The 21,857-nt window shown below is 44.9% G+C and overlaps 1 protein-coding gene across 1 annotated transcript in view; it reads left to right on the top strand.

Moving 5' to 3' along the window:
- The window catches only part of ABCC9 (ATP binding cassette subfamily C member 9), a 93,530-nt gene extending 71,873 nt beyond the window's left edge, over window positions 1-21,657 (top strand). The window contains exons 30-39 of the mRNA XM_054988299.1: window positions 4,508-4,610; window positions 5,766-5,867; window positions 7,903-8,023; window positions 8,596-8,726; window positions 10,270-10,348; window positions 12,249-12,357; window positions 15,176-15,279; window positions 16,206-16,339; window positions 17,423-17,485; window positions 21,349-21,657. Of these exons, the coding sequence (XP_054844274.1) occupies window positions 4,508-4,610; window positions 5,766-5,867; window positions 7,903-8,023; window positions 8,596-8,726; window positions 10,270-10,348; window positions 12,249-12,357; window positions 15,176-15,279; window positions 16,206-16,339; window positions 17,423-17,485; window positions 21,349-21,486 (1,084 nt within the window). The 3' untranslated portion in view covers window positions 21,487-21,657. The remainder of the gene's footprint in view (window positions 1-4,507; window positions 4,611-5,765; window positions 5,868-7,902; window positions 8,024-8,595; window positions 8,727-10,269; window positions 10,349-12,248; window positions 12,358-15,175; window positions 15,280-16,205; window positions 16,340-17,422; window positions 17,486-21,348) is intronic.
- The last annotated feature ends 200 nt before the right edge of the window (window positions 21,658-21,857 follow it).

Raw genomic sequence — 21,857 nt, 5'->3', positions numbered from 1 at the left:
ACTCTAGGCTTTTCTTCTTCTTTTTGTAGTTCTGCAACTGTCATGCTGCAACAACCCCATTCAATTTCTTCTACCTTTTCCTGCCTCTTCGCCTCTTTCTTCCTTTACAGAGCTTTGTTAGGAAACCACAGTCCGGTGTATAAGCCCTTCCTTCTGAGTTCATTATGTACTTATCAAGTGGTAATGAACTCCCTCCACCAGCTAACCACAAAGTCGCACCCTCCAATTAGAATGGGATTTCATTGACCTTTCTGTTCCTCATCTGACAGGATAAAAGTCTAGGAATCTGCAGAAGAAAAACTGGAAGGGGATGAAAAGAAGACAGATGAAGTGGGTCAGAGTTTCCATTAGAAGGAGGTGGGGGGGGGAGGGGGAATAGAAGTGTGACTGCCAAAAAGAAACAGACCAGGGCGAGGAGCAGATAAGAGGTTTTGGTGTGTGTGTATTTTATGGAGAATTGAAAGGGGCATAAGAGAGGCATTCTTAATTGGCTTTTGTGTGCTCGCACCTTTTCTTGCATTACTGCCTTTGATTTAAAAAGTGTCAATGTGTTGCAAAACACATCAGATCTGGGCCCTATCATACTTTTACTATCATGTATGAAAAGGTTTTAAGATCAATTAGAATCTTGCTAGCACAGTCTGTGTTCAAATGTAGGGATGCTAGCTGCAGGTTGGGAAATTCCTGGGAATTTGGGGACAGAGCCTGGGGAGGATGGGGTATGGGGAGGGAAGGGATGTCAGCAGGACATAATGCCATACACATGCAGACAACTCTCCAAAGCAGCAGCCGTTTTCACCAGAGAAATGGATCTCTGTAGTCTGATGAGAGCCAGTTTGGTGTAGTGGTTAAAAGCAGTGTGACTCTAATCTGGAGAACCAGGTTTGATTCCTCACTCCGCCGCTTGAAGCCAGCTGGGTAACCTTGGGTCAGTCACAGCTTCTAGCTGTCTCAGCCCCACCCACCTCACAGGGTGTTTTGTTGTGGGGATAATAATAACATACTTTGTAAACCACTCTGAGTGGGTGTTAAGTCATCCTGAAGGGCGGTATATAAATCGAACGTTATTATGATGATGATCACTTGTAATTCCTGGAGATCTCAAGATCCCACCTGGAGGCTTCCAATCCTAGTTGTAATCCACACAGCCATATAAGGTGGGCCAATATTATTACCCCCCTATTGCCGATGAGGGGCACTGAGGCAGAGATAGCTTTGTCTTACGTATAATGGGTGCCTTAGTGGCAGTGCTGAACCTTGAACCGATGACTTCCCAGTCAGTACTTATCACCACTATGCTACACCAGTTTGTATAGATCACATTGTTATTCCATGTGTCCTCCAGGCAGCTTAAAGCAACTTCCCTTCATAGTAACCCTAGGAAGTGAAAAAATGAAATTCTGCCCTCTAGTCATCGTTGACTTATGACGACGCCTGGTGGGGTTTTCATGGCAAGATACTAACCGAGGCAGTTTGCCTTTGCCTGCCTCTGCAACCCTCCTCTTTGTTGGAGGTCTCCCATACAATTACTAACAAGGGCCAACACTGCTTAGCTTCTGAGATCTGATGAGATCACCTGGGACATCCAGGTCAGGGCAACCCTATGAGGTAGGCCAAAATGTCTTCACCCTGACTCAGAGTGAACCAGTTTTCTTCATGGACAGGTAGTTTGTCGAATCAGGGTTTCCTCAGGCCTAGTGCCGCACACTAATAACTAGACCTTCTTCTATCGCGCACAATTCCTCTGGTGAAGGCCGAAAAATGTTTTCCCAACATGAAGTTCTATCAGACCTGACTATTCATATGATTATATGCACACATGAAGCTGCCTTATACTGAATCATACCACTGGCCCATCAAAGTCCGTTTTATCTACTCACACAGGCAGTGGTACTTCGAGGTCTCAGGAAAATGTCTTCCATATCACCTGATCCTTTTAACTGGAGATGTGGGGGATTGAACTCGAGACCTCCTGCATGTCAAGCAGATACTCTGCCACTGAGCCACAGCCCCACCTCTTTAATTACATATATCCCACCCTTCTTCCATCATGAAACTCCAGGGGGCATTTCACATAGGATTCCCAAGCATTTTCCCCATGCAGGTATGGACCAAATCCAAGACTTGTTCGTTTGTGGCAAAGCCGTTTCTGATTTTTAAAATGGCTCCCTGCTCACCACCCCAGAAGCGCAGCTCTGACACGTCCACAGCAGCCGCTGGCCTTCTGCCAGCTGACATCTCTGCTTGCAGCAGCCTTGTAGTTCCGGCTGAACTTTCCCCCCTAACTGAGAGCAGAACCACAAGTGACAAAAGGCACAGATTGGACACTTGTCTGCTTCCCTCAAGTTTTGATGGGAAATGTAGGCATCCTGGTCTTGCAGCTTCGCTCTCTGACTGCTGACCAATGGACTTTTCAACTGTCATTTGTCCAACATTCCGCCAAGCTGCCTACATTTCCCATCAAAACTTGAGGGAAGCTGACAAGTGTCCAATCTGTGCCTTTTGTCACTTGTGGTTCTGCTCTGAGAAATGTATAGATGATGAAATTGCTGTGAGCTGGGTTTGGGGGTGGGGAGTAGTAGCTATGTTAAATCCTAGCTACTGCTGAATGACGAGTAGTCAAAAAGAGTGCTGTCGGTCTGATAGCATCGCTTGTGGAATTTTGGCTGGAAGATGGAAATCCCAACTCCTCCCGTGCTCTAGAGGAATGAACTTGTGCTACTGGCCTATCCCACTGTGTTGGGTAGGATGGGAGCATGGGAGAGTGTGCAGAGCCAGAGGAGAGACAATATAATGCTGGACCCTCCTCCACCCACCTGCTCCAAAAACAGCAACCGTGAACATGACATTCTTAGGGTTTCATATTATCAGTGTACCGTGAAGGTCAACTAGGGCGAACAAAGGCTGGCAAGCTGTACTGTGAACCCTATCTTTGATGCCAAAACCACATGTCTTTTTCACCAGTTGTGATCATCAAAGTTCCAAGTTGCTGTTTGGTTCTTATTCCCTAAGCAGTTGGCTGAACCATCTTGAAATCACAGGGGTGGGAAACATTTTTGGTCCAAGTGGCACCACAATCCCATGTTTCTGGCCCAGTTATCTCGCATACCATAAGAGTGTGTTATCTGCAATTGTCTGAGTATATGCAATCATCATTTTGTCTGAAAAAGGCAACACTTGGGTTTTAAGAGTCTCTATACATACGAATGTGTATCCCCTAAAATCTAGTTCTCTGGTTGCGTAGCACATTCTCCTGGTATGTGAGATAGTGGCACCAGAAATGTAACACCTAAAAAGGGCTATAATCTGTGAGGTTCATTTATTTTATTTTATTTATGTCATTTATGTCCACCTTTCTCACTGAGACTCAAGGCAGATTACATAGTGTGAGATTAGTACAATCAGTGTCAAGGACATTTCCATAGACAATGCCATAGGATAAATAGTTACAGTTTAGAAAAACATAGCGATAGTAAGGATCCAATACAGGGTTGAAGAACTGCTGAAACAGAACACAATCAGTTCTAGGACTGACATTAGACAACATGAAGCACAGATAGTATATAGGAGTACAAATGTAAAGCAACAGATAATATGTAAGGTAACATAGTGGTGAAGTCTATGTTCCCTAACTCATTAATGAAGCATCTGAGACTCCCTCCCTACAATAGCCCTCTAGAGGTGGGCACGGACCAAAAAATGGACCAAAATTTGACACAGACTGGCCCGGTTCAGTGTTCATGAACCGGCGGGTCGTGGGACACCCATTTTTCACGGATGCAACAACTTTTGGGCTGGTCTGTTGGTCCATTGGGCTATGAAACCAGACATCCTGGAGCCAAGTAATCAATTCCCTAGGCAATGTAGAGGAATAGCCACAGAGCTTCTGCTGCTGTTGGAACACACCAATCTTAGCCCTGAAAACCTTGATAGGCAGCTCTGGCTGCCAACCAAATAGTTCCCATTATTCTCTATGAGAGCAAGCAGTATATGTAATACCCAGCGCTGAGCTGCGGTTTCACTTTCCAGCTGGTTATCAAGCATCTTTCTAGATGTCTTCTGGTCCTCTTCAGGTCAGCCAGCTCCGTTGTTGGTTGTTGGTGTACAGGCCAATAAAAGAAGGGGAAACAAAGATTGTACAGAACCTGACATACCAAGCTGATCTCCAGTACTCTGACTAAATCCTCAGAATCTCCAGTTAAAAGGATCAGGTGGCAGGAAAGATTTCAGCCTGAAACCCAGGCTGCTCTGTCTGCTCTGATGAGCAGCTGCCCATCAGAGCAGGCAATGCTGACCTTGATAGAGTATAATCGTCTGACTCAGGATAAGGCAGCTTCATGTGACCTGATTTTTTTTTTAAAAAAGTGTTTAGCACAACATCTTGTCAAATGTAAGTTCAATCAGTGAGTGTGAATGACTGAGATTCTGCAATCTTTTGTGCTTGTTGTCACATCAAAACTGTGCAAAATGTTAATTGCTAACACAAGAGCCCTTTCCTCATCTGCAGGCACGAGGCCAGGTTTAAACAGCGTATGCTGGAACTGACGGACACAAACAACATTGCATACTTGTTTCTGTCGGCTGCCAACAGATGGCTGGAAGTCAGGACGGTACGTACGGCACTGTCTTTGCGGTGGTTGTGAAATCTTTCAACCGAACAGTTACGTTGCTTGATGCAGAAGAACTGTAGCTGGGACACATCTGGGAAACCCAATGAGTTCATGTTGAATAGTCCTCAAAATAGCTCGGTCTTGAGTTTGTTACGGATTGCTTGGCAATGCCAAAATATCTTCATTGGCTGCTGCTGTGTTGACTTTCGTTTGGAAGAGATTACACAAGCAAGAAACTGCCGGTGTCTGTAGCAAGGGTTTCATAGTGTCAAAGCTAGAGTAGTGAAGTGGTTACAATGTCAGAAAAACAATCTGGAGACCTGGGCCATTTCCACACGGCTTACCTTTGTTCGGAACGACCCGGAACATCGCCCCAAAAATGCGGAAGATTGTGTTTTCTTGCGTGAGAAAACCCGATCTTTCGCGTTTTTTGCACGATGTTCCAGATCATTCTGAGCAAAGGTAAGCCGCGTGGAAACGGCCCTGGATTCAAATTCCCCACACCTCAATGAAGTTCACCAGGTGAGTTGGACCAGTCACTCCCTCGGCCAAACTTCCCTAAGGATTGGTGGTGTGAGGACAAAATAAGGAGGCAGAACCATATACACCACCCTGAGGACCTTGGAAGAAAGGCAGGATAAATATATGATAGAAAACCGAAATTTTGGGGAAAGGGCCTGTTAGCTGATCAGCCAGGCATTCATACTAGGGGTGTGCAAAGGCACACTGTTTCGGGTATACCCGAAACGAGAATCTGTTTCGGCAACCGCTTCATACTGTCCTTCCATTCCTTGGTGGAATTCCTTGGTAGTCTCTCATCCAAGTACTAACCAGGGCAAATTCTGCTTAGTTTCTGAGATCTGATGAGATAGGGCTCACCTGGGATATCCAGGATGGGACAGACTTTGATGACTTACATAAATTTCAGCCTTCTCTTTACTAATACATTGAGGGCTATCAATTCTTGAGACTACAGATACCCCCCCCCCCACCATCACATCAGTATTCTGCATGGAGGAAGTCGGGTCAAGACAGGTCTACTGTGCTAGTTGAAATGTGCAAGTGATGTATGGGATCTTACATTATCGATATTTAATTTGCTTTGCTCTATAGCACAGTTTCCCTTTATTCAATGTATTTCCTTCCTCTTCTCAGGACTATCTGGGTGCGTTCATTGTCCTCACTGCGGCGGTGGCCTCCATTGCTGAAGGTCCTACTTCCGGACTCATGGGTTTGGGTCTTCTCTATGCCTTGACAGTAAGTACAAAAGCATAGCTTTTGGGTTTAATCCATCAAGAAGTTCCCTAACATAGGCTCCATAGAATTGAAGAAGATCTGCACAAGGGCATTTATTTTGATAGGTCTTGTGCTGTAGCATTCCATGTTGGGAACCTTGAAAGTCGTAGTTCTCTTCCCAGCTTTCTCAAGATTAGAAGAAACAATCTTGCAAGTTATGGATTCAAGCCAGGATCGAGGGAGTTTGGAACAACTTGGAGTGGCTTCAAAGTTTATGAGCCAATTAAAAAAAAAACATGCAAAGTCACAAAGATTCCCAGGCCCTGAATGCTCCCCGTAAAAAAAAGCCTGCAGCACTTACTGAAATTTCAGCATACTGTGTATTCCTATATAGCGATCTTTAGCCTTCTCAGACTCGACATGAGACTCACTTTGAATATCTGAAATATTACGTTGCTATGTTGTCACAAGATGCTTCAGAGAGGGCTAATGTCAGTTTAAAAGTCGGCTGGGAAATTTTAAGCACATGAATGGATAAATAATAAAATTTGCCTTTACTCCTATCTGCCTATCTCCCTCCCTGGTTCTGCTGGACAGGGGAAGTAGCAGAACTGGTAATGGAGGACTTTTCCACTCTAGGTTATTGCTGCAGCTCGGCTTCTTAACTGCATTGTCAACCCCCCCCCCCCCGCCCCACAAACTCCTTGCACACAGTACTGTTTGCCAATCATTGCTGTCCCAATTGTTCTTCAGGTTTCTTTCATGTCTTGTTAAATAGTCTGAAAAAAATAGGAAAACTCAAAGAAAAACTGAGAGAGCAATGACCAGCAAATGGTACAGAGTGTAGGGAAAGGGAAAATGATGCAACAACAACAACAATTGTGCTTATATACCGCTCTTCTAGGCAAATTAGTGCCTCACCCAGAGCGGTGAACAAGTCACTGTTATTATTATCCCCACAATACAGTTGGGGAGCTGGGACTGAGAGTGGCGACTTACCCAAAGCCACCTACTGAGCTCATGGCAGTAGTGGGATTCGAACCAGTAGAGTGCTGATTTGCAGCCGATCCACTGAACCACTGTGCTACAGCAGTTCATCTAAAGCAAAAGCCTGGGGTGGAAAAGCTAGTCTGTGGGTTGAGGGACTCAAAATTGCAAGAAAGGGGAAGAGGGGAAGAAAGATGTGTCCCCTCTTCTGTACCTCTCTCTTTTCCTTCTCTCTCTCTCTTTCTTTCTTTGAAAGACAGACACTGATATGATTTCCTGTAGGTCAGGATGTTATACAGTTGGGAATCAAACTCTCTTGAAGGCAAAGTACTAGAAAAGGCAACGTACACTGTTGAGGCTGCAACTATATAGAACCTGATATCGCTGCTTGTTCCACATGTCAACAAATAGGCTTGTTCATAAAGTGTGTCATGCATCAAGTGAGAGGGAAGAGGCAGCAATTCTGTGATAAGAGAGGGACGGTCTATTGATTGGCAAGTGAGGTTCCTCTTTTGTCTTTGTTTCGCCAATGCAAGTATTTTGGATATTGATGATTGTTGTGGGTTTTCCGGGCTGTATTGCCGTGGTCTTGGCATTGTAGTTCCTGACGTTTCGCCAGCAGCTGTGGCTGGCATCTTCAGAGGTGCTACACCTCTGAAGATGCCAGCCACAGCTGCTGGCAAAACGTCAGGAACTACAATGCCAAGATCATGGCAATACAGCCTGGAAAACCCACAACAACCATAGTTCTCCAGCCGTGAAAGCCTTCGACAATATTTTGGATATTTTTCGTAGGCATCAGTGTGTTCCTTTCTTGACACCTCATCTTTTCACATGATCTCCTGCTTGATTCCATCTTTTCTGGGTCTGCCCCATGTTCCCTCTTTGCTCTGTCGTGGTTCTGGATTTAGGAAATATAAATGTTCCTTCCTTCCTTCCTTCCTTCCTTCCTTCCTACCTACCTACCTACCTACCTACCTATTTCTCTTCTGCCGTCTCTTGTCATGAGAGACAACACAGTCTGACAACACAGTCTACGTCCTTTCCCTATTCTCCTGTTATATTTCAGATCACAAACTACTTAAACTGGGTGGTGAGAAACTTGGCAGACCTGGAAGTACAAATGGGTGCGGTGAAAAAAGTGAACAGTTTTCTCAACATGGAGTCTGAAAACTATGAAGGCAGCATGGGTATGATGGCAGGATCCATTGCATGTTTTCTGTCCTACTTTTTCATCTTCCAGAATATGGTCATATTGACTAAGGCCTAGTGTAAACAAAGACCAGAGGTGGTCTCTTTTCCAGGTTTTTAAAATTAATCTCTCTATACTTAGAAAACTGAAAGTTGGGAAGCAGAGTTTAAGCCTAGCTGATATGATCATCTAGAGGGATTATTTTCTTGAGGAAAAGTTAAAAATCTCAGGAGTTTCTCCATCTAAAGTAAGATGGACGCTCACAAAGGGAAGGACATTTTTGTTGTGGCACCTTTTCTGTGAATGCCCTCATAATCCTTCACCTGGGGACAAGCCTCTGAACTTTCCAACGACAGTCCAAAATTTTGCTGTTTCCCCAGACATTTATATGGTTGACTGGCTTTGGCCTTACATAATTCAGACTTCTGCTGCTGGCCCTTTTCATTTATGGTGACTTCGTTTTTGTTGTTTTTGTGCTTTTTCTGCTGATTTTTCAATTATTGCATGATAACTGATAAGGTGGATGTAACTTGAAAATATTTCATGTTTATCTTATTTGCCATTTTCCAGACGTTTCTCAAGTCCCCAAAGACTGGCCACAAGAAGGGGAAATCAAGATTGAAAATCTGTGTGTCCGTTATGAAAACAACCTCAAGCCAGTCCTCAAGCACGTCAAAGCTTACATCAAACCTGGCCAGAAGGTTACACAACTCCTGTCATATACTCGCTTTTATCAGCAAGATTCGAGTCCAGTAGCACCTTAAAGACCAACAAGATTTCCAGGGTATAAGCTTTCCAGGGTATCAGTTTATACCTTGGAAATCTTGTTGGTTTTTAAGGTGCTTCTGGACTTGAATCTTGCTCTTCTACTGCAGACCAACTCAGCTACCTGCCTAAAAGTCCCTTTTATCAAAGAAAGTGAAGAATTATTGCAGTTCCCTCAGTTCCCCTTGATGTTCCATGATGAAGTTGGTTGCAAGCACAGTTCTGTGTCGAGCAGCTTTGGGCCTGCACAGTAGTGCTCGGTTGTGCTTTTGCCAACCATAGAAAAGAGAGAATCTTATTTACCTGAGAACACCCAGTATGCTCTGTGAACCAGGTTACTTGGCTCATTAAAGAGCATGGGTTTGCTTGCAGTTCATCCTTTCTAAGTGCCAGTGTGGTGGAGAAGGAGGTGATATGAAAGACCTTCACCTGAGTCCCTGGTGAGCCGTTGCCAATCAGAGTAGACAATACTGAACTTGATAGACCAATGGTCTGATACAATGTAAGGAAGAGGCCATGGCTCAGTGGAAGAGCATCTGCTTTGCATGCAGAATCCTAGGTTTAGTTTGTTGGTATCTCCTGTTAAATGGATCAGGGAATACTAGCAGGTGATGGGAAACACCTCTACTTGAAACTAGACATGGGCACGAACGGGAAAAAAAACCCGAACACCCTGTTCGTCGTTTGCACGAACAACGAACAATGAACATGGATGAACATGAACTGTTCCCGGACATGTTCATTGTTTGTTGTTTTGGGGGGGCCATAACCCCACCCCCACTTAGCACCCCCTCCCCTCAAACCCACTTACCTGGCCCTTTAAAGATCCCTTTAAACTATCAGCTGGCAGGCAGCAGGGAGGATTCCCCCCTGCCACCTGCCAGCTGATAGTTGAAAGGGCCCTTTCCTGCCACGTGCCCTTCCTGCCATGTGAAAGGGCCCTTTAAACACCCCACAAACTGACCTTCCCAAAGTCCAATACCCACCAAATTTGCAGGGGACATAGTCCTCACTGTCCTCTGAAGACTCCCCAAGTTTCAGAGAGATTGCACCCCAGGAAAGGCATGATCGATGGGTCCTTCCCTTTGTTGTTATTTTTTGTTCTCAGTGGCAAAAATGGGACTCTCTGGTGGAAGCTACTTTGAGGGGTTAAAGCCAGAAGGAAAGCCACAAGGAGTTCCCACAGTCCCTCCTTGCCTCTGGTTGCCAGGGGGATTGATTGCAGCAGGTGCCAGACTGTCTGGCTTGCCCAACAGCTGCCTTCAGGACCACCTGTTTGTTTAGGATGGGGCCTCATGAACAGCTTGTTCGAGAACAGCAGATTAGGCTGTTCATGGGTTTTTTTCTGTTCGTAATGCTGTTCATGCCCATGTCTACTTGAAACCCTGGAGACCTTGGAGAGTTAAATGAGTTTTGAAATCTCCCCATTGGGTTTCCCTCAACCCAAAGGAATAAGCTATAATGAACCTTCTCTCCCAGGTTGGCATCTGTGGTCGCACCGGCAGTGGGAAATCATCGTTATCCTTGGCTTTCTTCAGAATGGTGGACATATTTGATGGTAAGGAAGGAACCACAAATAGTTCATGCTTAGGTCAGCCCCGCATAACTTGAGACTCACCAATCTGAACACAACCACATGTGGTGGACCTTCAAAAGTTTGATAAACTTCTCTTTTTTTCTCTTTTTGCAAGTCTAATTTTAGAAAGGCTACCTATTTTCACTTACTGGTACCGAATTTTTAAAATCCCCCCTCCCCCCCAGTTTCCTCTCAAAATTCCCTGTTTCAGTTTTGCTTCTCCCTTGTGCAAATGGAACCCGGGATTCTTACTTTTCTCATGATTGTCTTGAATCAACATTTTTCAATTACGTATATTTGTAAGATTTTTTTTTAAAATCTATTGAGTATAAATGGTGTAAATATGGTGCAAGTGACCCAGACAAATCAGGATTACCAGCAATAACAAGGATAAAAACGCTCTCAGTGGCAATGTAGATAACCAAGAAAGAGGTGAAAAGGGAAGATTAATTCAACCTTGGCCGATTCCAGATGACTAACCTTAAGGCGTTTCATGCCGCCCTCTTCCGGATCGCGACGGGGAAAATGCGAAATATCGCGTTTCCTCGCGCGAGTTTTGCGCGACGACGCGCAAAACTCGCGCGAGGAAACGCGATATTTCGCATTTTCCCCGTCGCGATCCGGAAGAGGGCGGCATGAAACGCCTTAAGGTTAGTCATCTGGAATCGGCCCTTATTTCCCGGATCCTACCTGGCATTTCTATCATACAAACTCATTTATAAGACAAGGGTGGCTGAACATTTATTTTCTTTCAGGCTTCCACTTTGTCTCTTCCTGCAGCTCCAGGCTTACGCCAGCCTGTGAGCTCAAATGAAGAGGTGAAATAGGCAAGAAACCAGATACTGTTCCAGGGTTGAATCAGCCTCCAATAATGACAGCTACATTCTCTGCTGCTCTCTCTCTGCTTCAGTACCTTCATTAATCATGCACCGCAGAATCAAAATATTTCCTTTATGGGAAGCAGAAAACAGAAGGGGAGAGACAACCAAGTGGGGGCATCGGTCAATAATTCCGTTTTGTTCTGTGTTGGATCATCTGGCTGTGCAAAAACCTGGATTCGGAGGCAACACATGGCTTTGACTGCTGCTAATCTTTATTAAGCGTTTGGGTTTTATTTTGCTTTGGATCCAGAGGAGTTAGCGGTGTTAGTCTGCAGTAGCAAAATAGCAAAGAGTCCAGTAGCACCTTTAAGACTAACCAACTTTATTGTAGCATAAGCTTTCGAGAGCCACAGCTCTCTTCGTCAGATGTTTTGTTTTGCTTGTTCTAGAATTGTCCTGTGCAAGGGATTATTAGAGAAGAGACTGGAAATAAGATGGCCGATATTGTAATAAGATAAAACAGAAGTCCAACTGTGTCTTAAAGACTAATATAATTTATTCCTGGAAGGTCAGTATGGTGTAGTAGTTAAGTGTCGGATTAAGGTCTGGGAGACCCAGGTTTGAATCCCCACTCTGCATGGAACCTTGCTCGAGGAGCTTGGACCAGACATACTCTTTCAGCTTAACCTACCTCTCAGGGTATCTGTGAGGATAAATGGAGGAGAGGAAAATGTAAGCCACTTTGGGTTCCCATTGTGGAGGAAGCTGGGGTATAAATGTAATAAATACATTCCAGCAATCATTTTCATAGACTCATGAAAGCTCGTACCGGAAGATATTTAAGGTGCTACTGGACTTCTGCTTTATTTTGCAAACATAGACAAACACCCTTCTGGCAATTCTGTGAAGCCTTTATGTAAATCTATGGCCCAGTCTAAACTGACATCTCAGATAGTTTATCCCTGCTGCTGTCCACCTTTTTGTCTGTTTCTTATCAGGACACGAAAACGCCACCTGTTTCATTCTGAATTTCACCCACTTTTTTTTGTCATTCCAAACAGGGAAGATAGTTATTGATGGGATTGACATTTCAAAGCTGCCCCTCCATATGCTGCGCTCCAGGCTGTCTATAATCCTTCAAGACCCAATATTGTTCAGCGGTTCCATTCGGTAAGGACTGGTTCTGAAGGCTCAATATAACCCATGTGAAGTAGCTGTCTCCATTCTCGGCCAGTTCTTTGCTGCTGTAGTCAAGAGGCAATAAGAGAATGAGTGAAAACAGAATCCAGATGCTGGTTGGTGATGTATTAGTATGGATTAGGTTACCATCACTAGATGGGGTTTCTCTATCATGAGCCAGTGTGGTGTAGTGGTTAAATGATCAGACTTGGGTCTGGAGAGTCCATTCATTCATTCATCCATTCATTCATCCATTCATTCATTAATTCATTCACACTAAGGCTGCCTGAGTGGAATTTATTTACGGCATTAATATGTGTGTGTGTATGTGCTATCAAGTCACCTCCGACCTATGGTGACGCTATGAATGAAAGATCTCAGATACCACACCTTAAATAAATTCTATTCAGGCAGCCTTAGTGTGAATTTGAGAACCAACTGGGAAATGGGCCCCATTGTCCTAACCTGGATAGCCCAGGCAAGTGCTTGTCAGATCTCGGAAGCTAAGAAGGGTTGGTCTTGGTTAGTAATTGGATGGGAGACCTCCAACAAAGATGAGGGTTGCAGAGGCAGGCAATGGAAACCCACCTCTGTTACTCTCTTACTTTGAAAACTTCAGCAGGGGTCGCTTTAGGTTAGCTGTGGCTTAACGGCACTTCCCACCACCAGCATACCCCACCTTAATAATAATAATAACAACAACAACATTCAATTTATACACCACCCTTCAGGACAACTTAACGCCTGCTCAAAGCAGTTTACAAAGTATGTCATTATTATCCCCACAACAAAACACCCTGTGAGGTAGGTGGGGCTGAGAGAGCTCCTAGAAGCTGTGACTGACCCAAGGTCACCCAACTGGCCTCAACACGAGGAGTGGGGAATCCCGTGCTCTTAACTACTACAACGAACTGGCTCCCCAATAGGACCCACAGCGGCTTAGGTCACTCTCCTCTCCTCCATTTTATCCTTAAAACAACCTTGTGAGGTGGGTTAGGCTAAGCGTACATGACTGGTCCGAGGTCAGCCAGCAAGATTCCTGGGAAGAGTGGATTTGAATCTGAATCTCCCAGATCCTAGCCTTTAACCACTACACCACACTGGCCTTCCTCATACCACCTTTCTCTCAGGCTAAAGGAGCTGTTGGTTTAGGTATTACTCTCAGCTTCAGGAAATGAAGGTGTAAATATCTAGAAATCTCTGCTTCTTGGTCCTGCCTGATTATCACAGAAAAGCTGGCCCTGTGTCTCCAGTGGAGGAAAAGAGAAGAAAATGGAGTCTTGCACAAGCATGCCTAATAACTAGCATATCCTTCAACTAGAAACGCCCAATGAGGAAACAGTGGCACCTATATAGTGCAGTGTATTTCTTTGCCCTTAACCTGAATTAGAGGAATGGTGAGAGCAGAAACATACACCAGGAAAGAAGCAGGAATGGAGAAGTGCATTCAGTTACATGGGAAGTCTCTGCTATCCATCATCTTCCAATGGAATGGGAGTGCAGTGAAAGGGCAGAATGGGAGCATGCATACCGATCACTCATTCCAAGATCTCTCTTAGGACAGAATCTGTTTCCATCTGGATGCCTGTTCCTAACTAATGTACTCTGCTCTGGTTAGACCTCACCTAGAGTATTGTGTTCAGTTTTGGGCACCGCAATTTAAGAAGGATATAGACAAGAGCAGGGCTTTTTTTCAGCAGGAACGCAGTGAAATGGAGTTCCGGAACCTCTTGAAAATGGTCACATGGCTGGTGGCCCCGCCCCCTGATCTCCAGACAGAGGGGAGTTGAGATTGCCCTCCACACCAGCAGTGTGGAGGCCAATCTAAACTCCCCTCTGTCTGGAGATCAGGGGGCGGGGCCACCAGACATGTGACCATTTTCTCTGAGGGCAACCCACTGAGTTCCACCACCTCTTTTCCCAGAAAAAAAGCCCTGGACAAGAGGGAACATGTCCAGAGGAGGGCAATGAAGATGGTGGGGGGTCTGGAGATCAAGTCCTATGAGGAAAGGTTGAAGGAGCTCAGAATATTTAGCCTGGAGAGGAGACGACCGAGAGGTGATATGATAACCATCTTCGAGTACTTGAAGGGCTGTCATAGAGAGGATGGTGCAGAGTTGTTTTCCGCTGCCCCAGAAAGTCAGACCAGAACCAATAGGTTGAAATTAAATCGAAAGAGCTTTCAGCTAAACATTAGGAAGAACTTCCCGACAGTTAGAGAAGTCCCTCAGTGGAACAGGCTTCCTCAGGAGGTGGTGGGCTCTCCTTCTTTGGAGGTTTTTAAGCAGAGGCTAGATGGCCATTTGACAGTAATGCTGAATCTGTGAATCTAAGCAGATCGTGAGGGGGAGGGCAGAAGGGGTTGCACCAGTGCTTAGTTCTTGTGGCCCTTTCTTACACACCCGGGGTAGTGCTGCTTGCCACTTTGGGGTCAGAAAGCAATTTTCCCAGGCCAGTTTGTCTGAGGCTCCTGACGGTGTTTTGCCATCCTCTGGGCATGGAGCAGGGGTCACTGGGGATGTGGGTGGGTTGTCCTCACTCTCCCTGCCTGGGCTCCTAGCCTCCCACTGGAGGGTGGGGCTAGCTGATTTCCACTTGCCCCATCTGAGGCTTGGGTGCTTCGTTCCCTCCCTCTGTTGCTGGCACATTCTGGACCTGGGTGTCTGTTGGGGTGGCTGAGTAGCTGTCTCCCATCCCCCGTAGGTCCGGGGCCTAGGCCTCAGACCCCGGACATGCCATACCAAAAAGGCCTACAAGGACATATGTTTAATAGCAATGGCTGAGCATTCACAAATGTCTTTTCCCTTAGCTTTAATCTGGATCCAGAGTGCAAATGTACAGACGATACACTTTGGGAAGCTCTGGAGATTGCTCAGCTGAAGAACATGGTAAAGTCATTGCACGGAGGTCTAGGTGTGTATATTTTATTTTGCTCTACCAACATGCTACATTAAAAACCAGCATCCAGCATGTGAAGGAATTGCTTGGCTACTGGAGGTTACAAAAAAAATTATAAGCAGCTGAATTGGCCCATGCCAAATTCAAAACAACAACAACAAAATCCATCCCATTTAATGGAAACATAAAGGCCAGCGAAAGCCAGATGTCACTCAGATGAAAAGTGCAGTTCTTTTCGATGACTGGCAGCAAAGGGAAACATTTGGTAGTCTTTATATTAAGAGTATTTGAGATAGTTTTAAAATGGCTCAAACTGTTGCTGGGTGAAGTGTCCAGAATAGGATTTCCCCTTGATGAAGCACATGTGAAATGCACAAGGCTCTCAGAGCGAACTCAGATTAATTTCCCCTCTGCACCAATTGTCTCTTGGGCTTGGTGCAGCTCTGCTTTTCTTTCTGGCTGTTATTTGGTGCCCCCTGCTCATGTTCATTAAACGAAGCCCAGAAAAAAACGCACTGTCTGGAGGAAACACAGACACCTGGCAACCTTACTGAGAGCCAGTCTGGTGGAGTGGTTAAGAGCAGCAGGACTCTAATCTGGAGAACCGGGTTTGATTCCCCACTCCTCCACTTGAAGCCAGCTGGGTGACCACAGGTTAGTCACAGCTCTCTCAGAGCTCTCTCAGCTCCACCCACCTCACAGGGTGTTTGTTGTCGTGGGCGTAATAATAACATACTTTGTAAACCGCTTTGAGTGGGCATTAAGTTGTCCTGAAGGGCGGGATATAAATCAAATGTTGTTGTTATTGATAGTTAATTATTAGGACCTCTCTGGACAGGAAGATAAAGATTACAGCTGTGGTCTACCGTGGGTTCAATGGGATTTCTTAGGTAGTTTCAGCAAGTGCTTTAAGAAAGATTCTTGACTTCAACTCTGTCCAGATGCTGTGGTCACTGAAGGAGGAGAGAATTTCAGCGTAGGCCAGCGGCAGCTCTTCTGCCTGGCCAGAGCCTTCGTCCGTAAGAGCAGCATCCTCATCATGGACGAAGCCACGGCATCCATCGACATGGCCACAGTGAGTATCTTGCGGCTTTTGCCCATTGGACTTGTTCGTAGGCAGCAAGGTTTTCATGTCAGAATTATATTTTCCCTAAAATCTAATTCCAAAATATAATCTGGGGACAGCACAGTGCACGATTTTTCCCATCCTAAGTTCAAGAAGTAAAGAAATGCAGAATGTGGCTTTAAAATTCAAGCCAAAGAGTGAAATGAAGTGTTATCAATGAGTCCTTGGGGGCATCCCTGTCGTTTCATGACTGCCATGATTGTGCCAGTGAGTGAGAAGATATACAGGGCTCATTTCGAGGGGGAACGCGCAGGAACGCAGTTCTAGCAGTTCCCCAAAGAGGTCACATGTCAGGTGGCCCACCTGACTCTTGGTCATTTTGGGCCCATTTCAGCCTGGATTGGGGCCGAAACAGCCTGGATCAGGCCTCTGACGGGTGGTGGATCATTCTCCCACTCAGTAGTGGCCCAATCCTGACCATTTTGGGCCCCTTTTCTGCCATTTTCAGCCCCTTTTTGCCATTTTGGGCCCAATATTGGCCCTGAATGGCCAGAACTGGGTCCAAAACAGCCAGGACAGGTGATGTCAGGGGGTGTGGCATATGCAAATTGGTTGTGCTAATGACACACTTCGGTGATGTCAAGGGGCATGGCATATGCTAATGAGTTATGCTAATGAGTTCCTCCAGCTCTTTTTCTACGAAATGAGCCCTGGATATATATAAAGGTTGAGGATAGGATCCAGCCCCTGAGCAGTTTGCCAAGGACAATTCAGGAAATAGTTAAAGAAATGAACTATGATCCAGGAGTCCTCTGGTTCTGTAGCATAGGGCTGATATTGACCTACCTTGCAGGGTTGTTATAAGAATTCTAATAAGATGAATACAGAAAGTGCTTTCCAGGTGCTTATTATCACTGGGATTTTGTCTTCTTCAACAACTCTCTTGATTCTACCTGAGTCAAGCCTCATTAATGCACACAGTGACCCATAGGAGCACTCTCTCATCCATTGACCTTTCTCTTTAAATAGCTGAAGAAAGCAGGGTAGTTTAGGCTATTCCAGTAAGTAACTCTTGTATCCCTTCTTTGCTAGGAAAATATTCTGCAGAAGGTTGTGATGACTGCCTTTGCCGATCGCACAGTTGTAATAATCGCTGTAAGTATGCGGTTCTCTTTCCCCACTGTCCCAGTTGATATTGAACGTGTTTTATAGAGGATAACAGGTCTAAGGGAAACGGCATCCGTTTTAGTCATACTTCCCCAACAAAGAATTCTCTTCCACGTAGGAAACTCTAAAGATCCTGGGAACAGATCATCATTCATGATTATGCTGAGACCATGCAAATTTTTGCATATGCTGACAATCTCAGGTTTGTTGCAGCTCCCCAGAGAATGGATACTCAGGGCCAAGCTACAAGTGACGAATGACACAGGTTGGACACTTGTCAGCTTCCCTCAAGTTTTGGTGGGAAATGTAGGCGTCCTGGTCTTGCAGCTTGGCTCTCCAACTGCTGTCCAATGGACATTTCAACTGTCACTTGTCCAACATTCCGCCAAGCTGCCTACATTTCCCGCCAAAACTTGAGGAAAACTGACAAGTGTCCAACCCGTGTCATTCATCACTTGTAGTTTGGCCCATAGATATTGGCCCATATGTAGGACCATCATCTGGAAGAGCCATACCATTGTGTAATGTTTGAAACAGACCATAGCATCTGAAGCATTCTGCAAAATAAGTTGCTAATGCATGGAAATAATGGGACGGGCACCACGGTGGATATAACCGGGCAGACAGAAAGTCTAGTTCACATCTAGATACATCTAGTAAACCTGAGGAAGGAATTACGGGAATGCGTAAATACTGCTTTCTTGGCTTTATATAGATTACTGCGCTTGGCTCTGTTAACGCTTTTTAGTTCTTTCCTCTGTATGTATCTATTTATATTCAGATTTCTTGTTCCTCGCTTGGTGCTCTCTTGGCATTGTGTGCCTCTTCTTCTGACCTTTCTTTCCTTCTTCTTTCCTTCTTCCCCTTCCCACCTTTTCTGGACTTCAGCACCGAGTCTCTCAAATCCTGGATGCCGCCATTGTCTTGGTCCTTTCGGACGGAAGCCTTGTTGAGTACGACAGTCCTGCCAATTTGCTCCTCAAAAAGGACGGCTTATTCACCACTTTGGTGAAGACCAACAAGTAGATACTGTCTGCCCAAGACTCTTGCTTCTGGTATTGCTGCCTTTAGCTCTATCGGCTTTTCTTCTTCCTTCAAGCATGGCCACCCGTGGTACCTGGTGCCTTAGGCAATGTGACATTCTGGAGGAATGTTTCACAAGCTTTTTGGATCGAGATTGGAGACACATATTTTCTTACATATTTTCGCAACAGTGTAATAGCCCTGTTAGTCCGGTACTCGGCATCCTACCTTCCTCTATGCTCAGTTAGTAAGAGCTAGCAGGCTGCAGTGATACATCAGGGATTCTGCTGCAGCTAACATACTGGGAATTATGGTACCTCTTTACTGCAAGGAAACATGGTTGTATATTACCTCTACTTGTAATAGCTTCGGACAGCATGGAGTGAGATTAAGACTGAAAGGAGTTAATCTATAGTTGACCCCCATTTATATTTCCTTTACTGCTTCCCTTGGGATGATGTCATTGCCCGTGTTACTGTGAAGAAACGGGAAGAATTCGGGGAAGAATTAATGCCTAATGAGACATCCTCATTCCAATGGGCATAGAGTATCAGATGCAGCCAATGTGATACCTCCCTATTTTCAACGCACATTTCAACAAGTTCAAGCAAACAGTTAAAATATCCAAATCGTACCGTAAAAAAAACCCTGACATGTGTGAATCAGCCAATCAAGAACCCGAGCCTTCTACTGTTATCGTTGTTGTTATTTATAACCCACCTTTCTCATGGAGATCCAAGGCAGATTACACTGTGAGAGTGAAAACACAATATTTTTAGGCTGCACATTGTGCCCTCTTAAACCAGTGTTCTTTAAAGCAGTGGTTCTCAACTGCTGATACATGAGCCACTAGTGGGACGCAGAAATAATTTAGGTGGGACACGAGGGTTTCATAAGAATGATTAAAAATTCACTCTCCCTCAATTCCCCATGCCCACCTGCAAGTGGGCCACCTCCTGCCTACCCCACCTGCCCGATTGTCCATCGATGACCTTTTGACATGCTAACAGTAATTTTGGACAATTCATGTTTCTCTTAATTCCCATGTCCATCTAGCCACCATCAAGTGTCTGTAATGTGCTACATTCTGCCAACCCTAGCAGCCAGGGGTTATCCATTATGATTCTGTGGGTTTTTATGTCCTTATAACATGCTATCAATGATAAATTTAGTAACGGAATGCCTGTAATGTCCTTCTCATAAAAAGTTATTCTTTTTGTTTCTATCATGGTGGGACGCAGGATATTTGATGGAGTGGTTGGTGGGATGTAAGATATGAAAGACTGGGAACCACTGCTCTAAAGCAAATGAATTGGATGATTTAAAGAAGCACTATGTTAATTTAATAATAGATCCGATTTGATTGGAATGAACCAGTTACGTAACATATACATGCCTCTCTATCCCTACTGAAAAGTAACCCCAAAATAATACATATTGTTGGGAATAAAAGCAGGGCTCATTTCGAGGGGGAATGTGCAGGAACGCAGTTCTGGCAGTTTCCCAAAGAGGTTACATGTCAGGTGGCCCCGCCCACCTGACTCTCAGCCGTTTGGGGCCCATTTCAGCCTGGATTGGGGCCGAAACAGCCCGGATCAGGCCTCTGACGGGTGGTGGATCACTCTCCCACTCAGCAGCAGCCCGATCCTAACCATTTTGGGCCCCTTTTTGGCCATTTTCAGCCCCTTTTTGCCATTTTGGGCCCAATTTCAGCCCTGAATGGCCAGGATTGGGTCCAAAACAGCCAGGATAGGTGGTGTCAGGGGGTGTGGCATATGCAAATCAGTTATGCTAATGACACACTTCCAGTGATGTCAAGGGGCGTGGCATAAGCTAATAGGTTATGCTAATGAGTTCCTCCAGCTCTTTTTCTACGAAATGACCCCTGATAAAAAGTATGAAGACTGTAGCATGCAAGGCAATCTAAGGGTTCCTTCCTGCCTGCATCTTCATTACTGATTGATTACAGCATAAAGTGGTCGCTTGCATGTAATTGCACCACTGTAGATATAACACCGCAGACTGAAAGTCCAGTTCATACACTTACCTGTGTAGCAATGCGTTATATATGGCTATCTGTATCTATTGGCTATGACGGCTAAATGGAATCTCCAGAGCTCTGAATATTAGTTGTAAAGGAGAAACACTGGTGCTCTCGCAATCATCTTTATGGGCTACCTAAAGATGTGTGGTTGCGCAATAGGATGCTGGGCTCGATGAAATTTCAGTCTGATCCAATGGGGCTCTTCTTATCCTTGGAACATATGATGCCATTCCCTACAGAGGTTCATAGCCTTGATGGCCCAATTTTCATTATTATCATTCCTCCGATAAAGATGGGGGTACAAAAATTGAACCATCACATATGCATGTGCTTTTATAGGCAGGGCTTCTTTTCTGGGAAAAGAGGTGGTGGAACTCAGTGGTGGAACTCAGGACCACACAATGACATCACTTTGGGTCAGCTGGAACAAAGGGGGAGTTTTTTAAAGTTTAAATTGCCCTCGGCGAAAATGGTCACATGGCCGGTGGCCCCACCCCCTGATCTCCAGACAGAGGGGAGTTTAGATTGCTGGCGCAGATGGCAATCTAAACTCCTCTCTGTCTGGGGATCAGAGGGTGGGGCCACCGGCCATGTGACCATTTTCAAGAGGTGATGGAACTCCGTTCCACCACGTTCCAGCTGAAAAAAAGCCCTGCTTATAGGTAATGTAAGGCGCACGACCTTCTTTACCACGATAACTATGTGAACTAGATCCTGATCATATAAATAGACAATGATATAATTAGACCCCCACAAAGGTAATGGATATCTGTGTTAATTTCAGCATCGGGTTCACACCATCTTGACTGCAGACCTGGTCATTGTGATGAAAAGGGGGAACATTTTGGAATACGACACACCTGAGAATCTGCTCGCTCAAGAAGATGGAATCTTTGCATCTTTTGTTCGGGCTGACATGTGAACAAGCCACTAAACTGCATGTCATTGGCTTTTTAATGGCTAATCTCTTTCAACAAAAGGGGAATAAAAAGATCTTTTTCTATTTAATTTAGCAGCACTGCAAACTTCGCCAAGGAATTTGCATTTGTACGTTTTATAAAGTAGAAACCCATAACGTATGCTTCGAAGCAATAAATTCTTCTTCACAAAACGTTAGAAAAATACTACCATTCTTTTCCCTTTGACCTCTTGAACAGAAGAATAATGACATCCTCTTTAAGTGTTAAGAACTGAAAATTCCCCTTATGATGAGCTAAAACGTTTGCTGCTCTTTGTGGTACACATGATGGATGGAGTTGCTTGTAAATGGAGAAAGTCTGTTATACAGAGAGA

The sequence above is a fragment of the Eublepharis macularius genome, chromosome 9 (genome assembly GCF_028583425.1).
Source record: "Eublepharis macularius isolate TG4126 chromosome 9, MPM_Emac_v1.0, whole genome shotgun sequence".
Taxonomy (NCBI): domain Eukaryota; kingdom Metazoa; phylum Chordata; class Lepidosauria; order Squamata; family Eublepharidae; genus Eublepharis; species Eublepharis macularius.
The sequence above is the reverse complement of the archived record's forward strand: the minus strand, read 5'-3'. Positions and strand labels throughout refer to the sequence as shown.